Raw genomic sequence first — 13,355 nt, forward strand, 5'->3', positions numbered from 1 at the left:
ACTTAAATGCCTGCACGAGCAAATCCAGTTTTATGCGTTGTCTTTTTAGCTCCTCGCTCAAACCCCTCCCGCTGTAGTTTCAATCCCCGCATCTGTAAATCCAGTTTATGCAGTTTACGTACGTATCCATTAAGCTGATGGCTGTGTCGTCTTTCTGCTGATGCCTACATCTACTGTCTGGTATCAATCGGTGATGGAACGACCTTCCTCCTTTTTTTTCGTTCTCTTTTATTCAAGTACGAGAAAAGATTGCGTTGCTTACAAAAATGGCATTTAAAATTTGTGTTTTTTCTGTATCATGTTTATTTTTTACCGCAACGTTTGTGTCGTCCCAGAGCTCAGAATCAGGTATATTACTTTTTAATTTACATACGGTATACGCGAACTTGAGCGCACACTTATGTTGGTAAAAAAAATTAGCGGGAAAACGAATACACACAGACGTATTCAAAAGTAGAAACACATTGTGTAATTTATTTGTAGTTTTTAACAGAAAATTCAAACATAGTACACTAATGTTCCTATGAATCCAATACTGATTTTTGACCACTTTGAACATTCATAATTTTAAAAATTGCCAATAAAATATAAATGAAAGTGTTGTATAGTCGTACAATGAAATGCAAACAGTGTAATAGGATGTGCAGCGTGAATCTTTAAGATTCTAATTTTTAGATAGAAATATCTCGAGATAAAATGATCGTAACGACATAGTTATTATACTCGTTTTTGTCGTGTTGCATAAGGATATAAAAAAACGTAGGATTCCGTTTTAAAAAATATCCACGACCTTGTACCAAACTAACAGTAGATTATGTCATCGAAAATTAAAAAAACAATATTCGTGGAACAGTTTGCAGGGTACTACACGATAAAAGCTATCATGATAAAGTAGCAAGGAGTTAGAATTTTTGAAAAATAATAAATTGTGACTAAAATTTGAATAATTATGTAATTATTTTAATTACAGATATAAAAATAAAATCAAAGTCAGAAAATAGTAAGTATTTTTACATAAAACTAATAATTACTATTTCAGTATAGTTACCATATTAATCTATAATCTTAATATTTTAGAATGTGAAGAATATGAAAAACAATTTTTAAAAACAACACAAATATCCACATTGGTTGGTTCAGGTTCAAATTTGATTGAAGCACACTTTAAAGACTGTATACGTGGTAATGAACTTGTTGTTGGAGGTACTAAAGCTATTCGTGGTGAGTTTCCTCACTTAGTTGCTCTACGATCAGGACCACAAATATGTGGTGGTAGTTTGATTGCACCACAATGGGTACTTACTGCTGCACATTGTCGTTATGAAAAACGGTATTATTTTACGTTCCATAAATTTATATGAATTATTTTTAAAAGTATATATCACTTATACATAATTTCACAAAAGTCCAATAGATGCATATTTAGGCATTCTTGATTTGAGAGATACTCAGCATGGAATAAAAACTACAATTGAAAATATAACACGCCATCCATATTATAAACATGGTGAAATATATGACGATATAGCTCTTGCAAAATTAAGTACAGTTATCAGCTTTAACGATAACATAAGACCTGCTTGTTTGTATCAACAATACAATATCCCTAGCAAAGGTTTAGTTGTTGGTTGGGGTCTCATTGAATATGGTAAATACAAAATATTGGTGAATTACTTTTACTATTAAAATATTATCATTGTATAAATATTCTTAAGAAAATATACTTTAACGTGCCATGCACTTACAGGGGCAAATGAACCCAGTAATGAACTGTTAAAGGCTGAACTTAATATAATTGACCAGCTAAACTGTTCAGAAAATCACAACCTATTGCACATTACAGCAAGCATATTCTGTGCTGCAGATCTTAAAACTGGTTTTAAGAAAGATACATGTCAAGGAGATTCTGGAGGCCCACTACAGATACAGAATTCAAAAGCATGTCTTGCTCATGTAGTAGGCGTCACCAGCAGTGGATCAGGATGTGCAGTGCCTAATTCTTTTGGACTCTATACAAATGTTGCACATTACATAAATTGGATAGAAGATATTGTCTGGCCAGACGCTTAGTTTCTGTAATACTAATGTAATATTAATTTGCAATTGACTTGAATAATTTAAATAAAAAAAGCAAATATACTTAGCCTTTCGCCACGGACGACAGTGGTCACGTCATTGTTAAATGAGATACCGCTTAATCCATTGCAATCCAAAATACGTAAACAACGTCATTAAAAAATGGAAATATATATATATATACATCCTATAACTTACACTCCTTCATAACAATACCATAAAAAAATGGAATAGACAAAAAAAATAACAAGTGAACTGTGCGCTTATACAACTTTGGGTCTTAAAGGCCTAAGCTCTGATATAGCAGAAAGGCGATATTACCGACAAAGTTAGAGAAAAACATGGATTTATGAAAACACATTTTTCGTCGTTCTATAAAAAGATTTTAAACTAGAAAGGGGCTCATTCGAAAGAAGAGAGTTCAATGCAAAGCAACATTGTCGCGGTTTAATGAGATTCTGCTGATATTTAGTACTATAAGTATTACAAAGTAAACGAAAAATCAACAATTCACAGCCCTGGAATCCAAGCATTTTATGTAACTTATAGAGTGTTCCGAACAAAACCAATAAGTACAAGCGCTCTAGCAGACATGCCTAATTACAACCTAAGAAGTGCTTCACCTTGATCCCATGAGAAATAAAACTGTAAATATATTCCCATCTCAACATTGCTTTCTACTAGGTTATCGATAAAACAGAGCAAAAACGTGAGAAGTTTAGTTAGGCTAGCGCACACGAGGCGGCGCTTAATTAGGAGGCCTGTGTGCCCAGATTGGGGACGCGAGACGCGAGTCTGTGTTCACGGAAGGCGGCCGAAAACGCTTCGGAAAAAGGCATCGGAGGCAGCGCGCGTTCGTGTCGCCCATTGTTATCCTCGTCGCGTGTAATGGCTACCGCGGAGTTTGTTGACGGTGCTCGGTCTGGTTGTTCGCGCATCGGCCTATCTTGAGCCACGCCACGGTACGCGGCGACGTGGCCCAACCTGACTTGGGGAGGAAAACGCGAGCAGTCGTACGGCGGCGAGCTACCGCCAAATTTTATGCGACCGAGAAACCCGCGCTTCGTGCATCAGTCGCCGCAGCCGCCACCGCGCTTGGACGACATGATCTGCGCGGGTCAACGCTGCCCACTGACAAGCGTGTAACACGGAACCGATAATTGCGGCATCCACGAGGAGCTGGATTTCGACGGTGCCGTGACTGGCGTACATTTTAGCGGGATCGAACGTAGGCGAAGCAGGTGCAAGCTCCAAATCGATCGCCATTGATTTTTCTAGCCGCGACCACGGCCCAACCGACACGAGAAACTTGTTCTTCGGATGTTGCATAGAACGATACAGGAGGACCAGTTGCTTAGGTATCGCGAGCAGCAGGAAACAGTGTGACCAGCCGCGCGGCACTCCGCGCCGCAGTCATGGCAACTAAAAGATCATCCGTTTGGCAGGCAGACATGTAACCCGCGGCGCCCGTGTAGACTATCACATGTGAGTATGTCGCGGTTATGCTTTGACCCTTGGTCCCTAAGTTTCTATAGGGTAGGATTGTTTCTTAGTATTCGGTAGAGTCTTGTCTCTAGTCCAGGTTGGAGGTATCGTATCGAAGCCTATTTGTTTCTAATATTATCGCCTAATGATTTGTGCAGGGTCAAAGGCAACACATCAATGGCCCTAGAATCAAATGGCAACAACGTGGTGTGGTTGAACACAACCCGTCCTGATCAGATACAACAGGTACTTGTACTGCGTTTTATGGTTACTTAAAGAGGAAACGATCTTTCTCGGCTGATATTTGTTTGTTTTTATTTGATTTGTATATGTGACGTATACAAGCGTATGTAGCACGTTGACTGAAACATAGCTTTGCGGTACTTGATTGTGTTTTGAAAGCAGCAATGCGATTGCTGTGATACTTAACAATAATTACTATTTGACAGAGCCAACCGATTGAGCAACCAGTGAAGTGTTCCATGTTTACTCAAACTGAGCAAACTAATAGTTTCACTCAGACGGAGCAGAGTAATTCGAGCTACGGCGATCAGAGACAGGTTCTTAACTTTTAGAGTATTCACAGAGATAGGTTTCTACGTGTAATAAAATAATATAATTGCACATTGCGTTTGCAATATTTATAAAATAGCCTCTTAAATTTCGTTTCTTTTCGTAGCAATATATATTTCTTAAAACATAATGTATTTACCTGTCTCTGTACTAAGTGCATTGAATGCAACAGTACGATAAATAATTATTTTATATTCATTTTCAGCAGCAAGCAGCCATGTTTGACCCACAGCAAATACAGCAGCAGCAGACTGCTCAGGGTCAGCAGTCGCAACAGCAGCAGTCTCAACAGATGTATGTTACGACAGATAAGAAGGAGGACAAATCACAGCAACAATCTGCCACTGCAGAGTTCCCTTTCTATTACAATGTTAATATGCTCCAAAAAGTTCAAACGAACGCAGTGAGCACAATCGGTGCAATCACCACCGACGATAAAGGTTGCTACCGTTTCGACGTGCAACCTGTCGGATATAATACATTATTGAATCAGATGAGCATTGCCGCCGCCACTAATGCGACCTTCAAGTGCGACATGTGTGGTTTGGTCTTTGGACACATGAGCTTGTTGAATCATCACAAACGGATTCACAATACAACACCTAGTAATCTTCAACAACAACCACAGCAAGTTGTTGTACAAACGCCAACAACAGTTACTGTCGCGACTACACCGGAGAGACCATACACCTGTGACGTATGTGGAGCATGCTTCGCATTGCCAGGTGAATTAAAGAGCCATAAAACAAATATGCATCAGAAGCCAAAGGTGCAGATTTGTGAAGATTGTGGTAGTGAGGACCCTTGTGAACACCATCCTACTAAAGTTAAAAAAAGTATGTTTCACAGTTTTCTTTTTTGTTTTCCTCGAGTATAAACAAAATTTCGTGAATATTAAACATAAAATTCATGTTTCCAGCTATAAAACCGGGACATCATCCTGTGAAACGAAGGGGTGTTACCAGTGTCACCAAGTGTCACAAATGTAATGGTACAGGAATAATTTTTATTGGTAAGTAGGGATCGTCATTGCTATGCATCATACAGACTGAAGAAAAATGTTTACTGGAAGGTAGAGAATAGTTTGCTTCAAGCATGGAAGTAATGGAAAGCTCTTTTTTGGTTTGTTATAATAGAGATAACATTTTTCTTCCTAAATCATGTATCATCTTTCTTCTATTTCTCTCATTTCATTACTATCATGATCGTACATCGGATGGTGTATGGTAGGTAAAGACGAAGATAAGCTAGGTTCTGGAATCAGTTCCCTCGCAAAGTGTGGCGCCTGCAAGGCAACAGGCCGCATCATCATAGGAAGTAAGTCAGAAACACTAAAGCCATAAAAAGCGCGGCATATAGGTTTCAATATTATACTTCGGAAGCTATGATATATGAACAAATTCCTTATAGAATTTTCACATGAGATTATAATCATTAAAACTAACTCCTCGCAAAATTAAATAATATTTGTCTTCAGTATTCATAAAAAAGAAATAAGTATTTAGTACAAGTTTATAACAGTAAGTTATTTTCAATTTTAATTGCATGCTGTTGTAGGTAATTAAAATACTTAAAACGAGTTAATAGTTAACATTTGGTATTCAAATCTTTTCAGTTTCACTTTACTATTCTATTCCCTTCCTATTTCATAGTACACGTTGAAAAAAGAGCTTTTTAATGCCTTTAACGTAGTTTATTCGTTAATGTAACTACCCAAAGCCATCAAACTCAAAATTTATACCTTGTATTTCATTTTCTGCGATATTAAATCTCACAGGCTGCATGTTTGATTGTTCATGTGATATTAATAATAAACAAAAATTTCGTGCATACATTATGTATTACATAGATATATAAAACTTCTCTTTTGGATGTATCAAGAACCAAAACCACCTCCCAAAGGAACCATACACAATCCAATGTGTAACATTCTTCAAAACATTTGATGAATCATTTCATACCTTTTAGATCTAACCCTTTGAGGACAACTAACAATCTGGTTGTCTATTTATTTCCAGGTGGCAAACAGAACAGTCAAAACCAGGCAGAGAAACCATTTCATTGTAACGTATGTGATGGGACATTCTCTCGATATTCGTCGCTGTGGTCTCATAAAAGACTTCATTCTGGAGATAAACCTTTCAAATGTGAAGTTTGCGGCTTGGCCTTTGCAAAAGGTAAACAGAAGAAAAACTGAAACAAAATAATTTAAAAAAATACAACATACGCATAAAACATTCGTTCTCGTTCTTATAGCTGCTTATCTTAAAAACCACGGACGAGTGCATACTGGTGAAAAGCCATTCAAATGTAGTGTCTGTGGTATGCAGTTCTCACAAAGTCCCCACTTAAAGAACCACGAAAGAATTCATTCTGGTGAACGTCCCTATCAGTGTGAAGTGTGTGAAAAAACATTCGCCAGACATTCGACTCTTTGGAATCATAGAAGAATCCACACCGGTGAAAAACCTTACAGATGTAATATATGCGGTTCGGCCTTTAACCAAGCTACACATCTGAAGAATCACGCGAAAGTTCATACCGGTGAAAAACCGCACAGGTAATGTGTTACTTATAATTAAATGCATCAGAAATCATTCAGAAAAGCTCTATAAAAAACAATCGCTGCGTTTCAATCACAAAAATAAAATGAATAGTGTTTTAAAAATACTTTGTTCGTTTTTAGATGTGACATATGTGAGATCGGATTTTCCGATCGTTTTGCATTAAAGCGTCATCGTGCAATTCACGAGAAATACGGACAGACCGCCCGGAATCAGAACGCGAACAATCCAAGTAACGCACAGCAAGCGAACGCGAGCAACCAGCAACAGCAACAACAGCAGCAGCAGCAGCCTCAACAGGCGCAACAAGGTCAACAGGTTGTCGTGGTGAATGCCACAACTCCTGTAACCGTCAGCCAAGGTCAAGGGCAAGCGGTAATGCTCGAAGAAGTTTACAAGTGTCAGGTGACCTTCCCAGAGCCTAAATGATTCAGCTAGAGAATACCTGTCAGGAGCTGGTAAAGGCTGGTAAAGGTTAATTTTTTAACCTTTTTAAACGAAAAACAAATACTAATTAATAATTGAGAACGCGATATATACACGTAACAGACAGACACACACACATACACACACACGTGCGTGCAAACCGTACACAATAAACAAAGACGTGGACAACATTCGGCAAGAGACAAGTTTCCAGAGTGACTGGCGGACACGGTGACTTCGTTCGTGTTGATTCAGATTTTGTCGGGATGATATTTTATGGTGGCAACTGAAATTGAAACGTACGAGGAAGAGAATGGATATCTGAAAGACTCAGCGATATATCTTGCGCGAGTGAGTAGTTTTTCAAATTGGAAACGTAACTCAGAAGAGTCGGGCTCGTGAAAAATCGGAACACTCTCTGCCGACCGTAGTCGTCGAGTCGAGAAAATCTTGCAGATGAAAACTTATAGTTTATATTTTCTCACTCGAGGTAGATATTATATTGTTTAGGAGAGATTGATACTCGTATCAAACAACGATCTTGTTTGAACGACGTATTGCTTTTCTGTCAATTGATTTGAATGTCAGAGTAGCTTTTATTTTTTATTATCAGTTTATTTCGACTATCCCCGTACACATCGCCCAATTAATTCCAGGAGAGAGGGGAAATAATGTAATTTCGTGATTGTTTTAAGTCAATCTCGACTAAACAAGAATCGTGTGAAAAACTGATCGTCCTAATACAAACCATGAATTGTTAGATCAATTTAGTAACGACGTAATAGAGGATTGATTAAAAAATGCCTGAACCTCGGCCCTTTCTAATAATCTAAGTAGAACGTAATTAGATGGAAAGAAATTAGTATTAATTTACATGATCGATCGATTGTTTAACTAACTGGAATTAGTAACTGTACAAAAAAGGAAGAAACATAAATCTCCATAACCATTTCTACGTTCAGACGGAATCGTGGTACGGAACAGATGATATCGCGATTTGAGCGAGCCCTCTTCCGTCCAGTCATTCGGGATCAGAATAATAACAATAACAAATGGAATATTGCGTTATTGCAATAACAACGACCACGGTTATTAAAAGAAGAAAAAAAAATGACGGTAAAAGCGTTCACGCGACGATGACGAAAAGATTTATTATCTCACCGGAGCTGCAATAATAAATAGTGAATATCGACGGGCAGACTAATCTCTGTTTTATAATTTTAAGGCCGTGAACTATATTGAATATCAGTTACTAAAAAAGAATAATAGTTGCTAGTTTGTAAACGGCAAATAGCTGACTAGATTATCTATACATAATGCGTATGATTAATTTTTATATCCCCAATTGTTAGGGTAGCGACGGTACGCCAAACGGCTGTCGCTCGAAAACTCTTGAATAACGGTGAATCAGATATCGATTCGATTGTAATAAGAAATAACTGCACAGGGTCTTTCGCAATTATACGTACAAAATTAATTGGGTAACCAGGCTCGTAAAAGGAGATGGTCTTAATCGATGTAGAATCATGGTGAAACTAATTTATTCTGAGTTGACTTATTTATGATCAATTATTAATCAGTTGTAAGGCAGACGAATATACAAGTCTAGCAACCTGTGCGACCTAAGATTATTCAAATATTTTTGTTGCTTTTATCGAGTTCTATGAACCAGTTGATCGTGTATATATAATTCTGTTACGCCCTGTGTAAACATCGACGATGTCACAGCTCCGACTGGTCGGTGATCCGTGGTATCGACGATGGTTTAGGATGCACTTACGCCATTCGAAGAAAAGAACCGCTCTGTTCCTCGGATATTATTACGTGTATCCTCGTCGAGTTCGTGTTGTTCTTTCCACTTTTCGACCTTTTTTTAATCTCCAATCTTCGCTGTTTTATTTCGATCAGAATTCAAGACAATGATCGTAAGATCATCGCACGTATCTATTCAGTATTCGCAAAAGAGTCGAGCAATTATTTTTTATTCCGTTTGCAAAATACAAACGAAAAGAATAAGCGTAATATAAACGATTCTAAACGAGGGACAGATAATGGCTCGGTGATGTCCCGAGATCGTTCATTTTTATACAGTGTATAACTATTAATCACGCGAAGTATTAGGAAGAGAACGGCATAGCAAACGTGCATACATTATACGTGATCACAAAGTGATCGACGACCATGTGCATATTATAGAGAAATCAGTTCCGATGAGGATCTCGCGAGGAGTCTGGGGATTTTGGGGATTTTCTTTGTTTTATCGCTATAACACACTTGTAAAAATAAAGATATGCTATTTACGTTTAATTTACTTTTAATGTGGTCATAATACCTGCTACAGTATTTTCGATTTAGATTAGATCTTTCTTTTTCTTATCAGTGTTCCCTCCCCCTCACGCCCGAGTTTTTCTTCATTTCACCATTCTTTTTTTTGTCCGAATCGCGACTTCTATTTCTCTTCTTTATACAAGACTGACTGGCCGCTTGTTCTCAGCTTACCAGTGCAATCGTACCCTTCATCTTAGAGACCATAGCGATCGACGGAATTCTTTGCGCCGAACGCAATCGTTAAATTGAAACTTCAGCCGCTTTCAATCGTACCATTCTCAGTGTAGCAAAAGCTATACAATATCGACTGGTAGGTCAGGGTATCTGGAACACAGATCCACCTTTCTTTTTTCGCTTAAATTGTACCTTCGAACCAGCAGAGTTTGTAAATATCGATTATTGTACGATGTCCCTGAGTCGAAGGGGAGGGCTCTGATTATTGTTTTACGAAGCGACTCACTTTCGTTCGATCTGGCGAGTGAAAGCACGAAACGAGTAGCCTTTAATCCGCTGTCTTCGAATGGATTGCGTTTACTATACTTCGTTGTATTTCGAGACACGAAATTGTACGAAAACACCTTTAAAATCAAACGCTCAGAATAATTAGAAAATCACCGAATTAGGGGACATAATTATTCATATTCAACTTTAAAGGCCCTAACTATTTAATAAAAACACCACGTTATGTTATATCAAATAGTATTAAGATGTGAAGCTTTATCTCTTTGCATCGAAATTGTGAATAATAGATTAACAATAGCCGATGAATACCTTCAAGGTGATTTTCCAATTGTTTTGAGCGATACGTTCCCACGAGAACTTATGTTAATTAGATATTTGTAACGAGATGCCCTCGAGCCCTTTCTTTTCGAAAGAAAACGCACTTTTATATGTATATTGTACCTACGCTAAGAGATCAGCCAATGGGATGGTCGATGGAGAATTGTAAGTACGAAGTACTAGACGAATAAGTAATTTTAGGGACTGCGTCGCGGAAATTGTCGAAGGAGATACGGAGCCATTATTGAATGAGATCCCATTGAATGAAACATAGGTCCACCTTAAAGCAATTGGCAAGGAAACGATTTTGAAAAATGCTTAACATTCATCGCGTGTGAAAATCCCTGTAGATACATTTGTTAATCACGATCGTGGCACTCGAAGAGATATCGCGAATTTGTACATACATGTCTGGTCACGTAGCTCCTCGCAATTTTACTACGCTCTTAGGTAATATCCTGCGAACGATACGAAAATTCGGAGCTTCCATTTTTAATCAAAACGCCCCGGAAGCGTCTTCCTGAACCTCGCCGGGTCCTGACCTACCCTAAAGATTCTTGAAACCTCACCTATGCGTAGGCTCGCGCAATTGATCGTGAGAGACGAAAGGATTTATTTTTTCTGCGGAGTTACATTCGAAACCGGTATTTATCTTTCCTTGGTCATACAGAACCTCAGGGTCGAGGTTTCAGGGTCATTATTCAAGCAGCTCAAATACTGTATAATTATACATAAAGCGCTGAATGAAATTTCGACGTATGCATTTTTGTCAAACAAAAAAAACGGGAGAAGAGTATACCTAGTGTCCTTAAAACGTTCGACCCTTTTCTTTTCAATTACACGCGTTGATTTTCGAAGGACTGACGGCTTAACAATTTGTGCGCGCGCGCATTTTCTCGACGATCGATCTTCATCTGGATCCATCGATCCCTTCTGCGAATGTGAACGAAAATCGGATGTAATGTCTAGATAAGGATCGATCGGATGTGTCGAGGCAAATATACATACGTAAATCTTTGTATAAGTATTGTAATAAGTCTGAAGAGACGAGTGTACAGATTTCGTCCGTGCTCGAAGAGAGACAAGAAGAATCTTTTTGTACAAAAAATAACCCACGAAAGAAACCTATCCTCGTTACAGCGCAGACGTAAAAGGGAAATTGAATTTGCGTTTTTCCTTTCTTTTCTTTTCTTTTGTTTGATCAGTAACGAATGTTTGTGGTCTAGCCAAACAAATGAACGAACAGGAATAAAAAGAGAGGAAAAAGGACCGAGTATACGGTGCACATGGAATATACTGCATTATTTAGAGACATATTCGTAAAAGGAAATTTAAAAGGGGTGAAGAGAGAGGGAAGAACCCGTGAATAGATCGTAGGAATAGCGTGCAATTTTAAAGGAGTTTCTTAATTAAACGAAGGAAAATATTTAAAAAAAAGAAGAAGAAAAAAGCAAGAATAAAGGGAAAATATGCAGTCCTATCGCGACGATATAGATTAATTTTTACATGACATACACACACGTACACATACACACGTTGTATGGGCAATAATGCTGATCATACGAATTTTTGATAATAAAAAACACGTTCCTATTAAATTATCTGTTCATTGTCGTATATTGTTAAGTCTTCGAAGGCGATTATTAAAAAAAACTGAAAACGATATCGCTGAAATATAGAGACGGGATAGAAGACGATGAAGAAGAATACAATTTCTTTCTTTCTCGAGACGAGATGCAAGGAAAGAGTCGAATGGCCTCTTTGTTAGATAAGACTTAAGTCGAGACATCCTATGCTTTTAAAAGAGATAGGTGCATGAAGAACGAGGAACAGGAAAAATAATAAATGAAGTCTCGTAATTTTCTATCTACTATCGCGACGATGACAAAAAAAGAAAACCATCGGTAAATGGCGCGAATCAACCACTTGAGACTGTACATTTAACGTAATTTATTTTCAGGGTATTTATCGAGATATTTTTTCATTTATCATTGTAAAAAAAAGAATTTTTGGAAATTTACGCACTTTCTATAAGCTAACTACTATGTAGGATTGTAAAGTTATACATATAAAAAAAAAAAAAGAAAAAACTGTAAGACAAAGAGAAAAGAGGAATTATTATTTTCGTCCTTTCGACGGAAGTCCGTCGACGATTGTCGGTACCAGAAATCGTTATTTCACAAGTGTTTGTAAATGACGATGGCCTCGGTATTTTTATTGTTCCTCCTATGAAAATATCGAGGACATTTTTACGAAAGCTATATTTAAACAAAAACAAAAGAAGAATTACTTTCACCATGTAACACGCTGTAAGCAAAAGAAAATGTATTCCGCGAGAAGACGCGCTCTTTTTAAAGTCGATTTCTATCTTCCGTTTTCCTTTGGCTTCGACTTCCGCGATTTTTTTTTACTTGAATCAATCAAAAGGAAGATTCAAAGAAAAGGGCTAAGATAGTCGACGAAGCCACTGTGAAAATTACTATGCGTGTGTATCTACACATACACATAGATACACAGGATCGTTTTGTATGAAGAGGAGCAGCCGTAACGAAAGGAAAAAGAAAAATGTGAATTGTCATTTTAGATTAGTCTGCTGTCAATATAACTGGAATTATAATTTTGAATGTAACATGTATCATATTGATTATTGCCTAGATAAGGAAACCGTACCGATTAAAACGCTAGCGCACGATTATATCAGACATTAGGTATAAAATTAATAAATGATGTCCATGAGACATTTTCATTTTTGAAGACTCACGTTGAACTTCATTTAGTAGACACATGAAAAACTTGGTACGCCTATAATATGACAACTATTTAATCCAACTCTACTAATTATTTTCTATCATACAATTTCAGTATTAAAGACATCATTTCTCTTTTCAAATTCCGTGCACGTTCGTGCGTTCCTAGCTTTAACATTCAAAAATTTGTCCCGATGAACTTATACATCTGCTAAAAAATGTAAACTTTGATAAAGAAAAGCCTCTAACATGCTTAAAAGGTATCTATAATTACGTTTTAAAACTTCAACGTGCCGTCTTAAAGAGGAATCGTTCAAAAATTCGCGCGCTATATCGCGCATGCGCAAACAGTTCGACGAACGACGTGAGTCTAGTC

At 37.5% G+C, this 13,355-nt stretch overlaps 2 protein-coding genes across 6 annotated transcripts; both read left to right on the top strand.

Moving 5' to 3' along the window:
- Window positions 1-2,158, top strand: LOC143183854 (mite allergen Der p 3-like). 2 transcript variants are annotated; one of them, XM_076385610.1, is made up of 5 exons: window positions 1-348; window positions 971-1,000; window positions 1,078-1,330; window positions 1,407-1,648; window positions 1,748-2,158. In XM_076385610.1, the coding sequence occupies exons 1-5, from the start codon at window positions 267-269 to the stop codon at window positions 2,068-2,070; spliced, it is 930 nt and encodes a 309-aa protein (XP_076241725.1). In that variant the 5' UTR covers window positions 1-266; the 3' UTR covers window positions 2,071-2,158. The 2 variants fall into 2 exon arrangements, with proteins under 2 accessions (XP_076241725.1, XP_076241724.1); XM_076385609.1 differs by having other exon boundaries at window positions 1-118.
- Window positions 2,159-3,426: 1,268 nt separating this feature from the next.
- On the top strand, window positions 3,427-7,127 carry LOC143182983 (uncharacterized). Of its 4 annotated transcripts, none has more exons than XM_076384333.1 (8): window positions 3,427-3,561; window positions 3,720-3,807; window positions 4,011-4,121; window positions 4,340-4,970; window positions 5,054-5,146; window positions 6,153-6,311; window positions 6,391-6,694; window positions 6,821-7,127. In XM_076384333.1, coding segments are annotated over exons 1-8 (1,695 nt in total). In that variant the 5' UTR covers window positions 3,427-3,559. The 4 variants fall into 4 exon arrangements, with proteins under 4 accessions (XP_076240448.1, XP_076240449.1, XP_076240450.1 ...); XM_076384334.1 differs by having other exon boundaries at window positions 4,343-4,970; XM_076384335.1 differs by lacking the exon at window positions 4,011-4,121.
- Window positions 7,128-13,355: the final 6,228 nt, after the last annotated feature.

This window comes from Calliopsis andreniformis, chromosome 9, assembly GCF_051401765.1.
Source record: "Calliopsis andreniformis isolate RMS-2024a chromosome 9, iyCalAndr_principal, whole genome shotgun sequence".
NCBI classification, from domain to species: Eukaryota; Metazoa; Arthropoda; class Insecta; order Hymenoptera; family Andrenidae; genus Calliopsis; species Calliopsis andreniformis.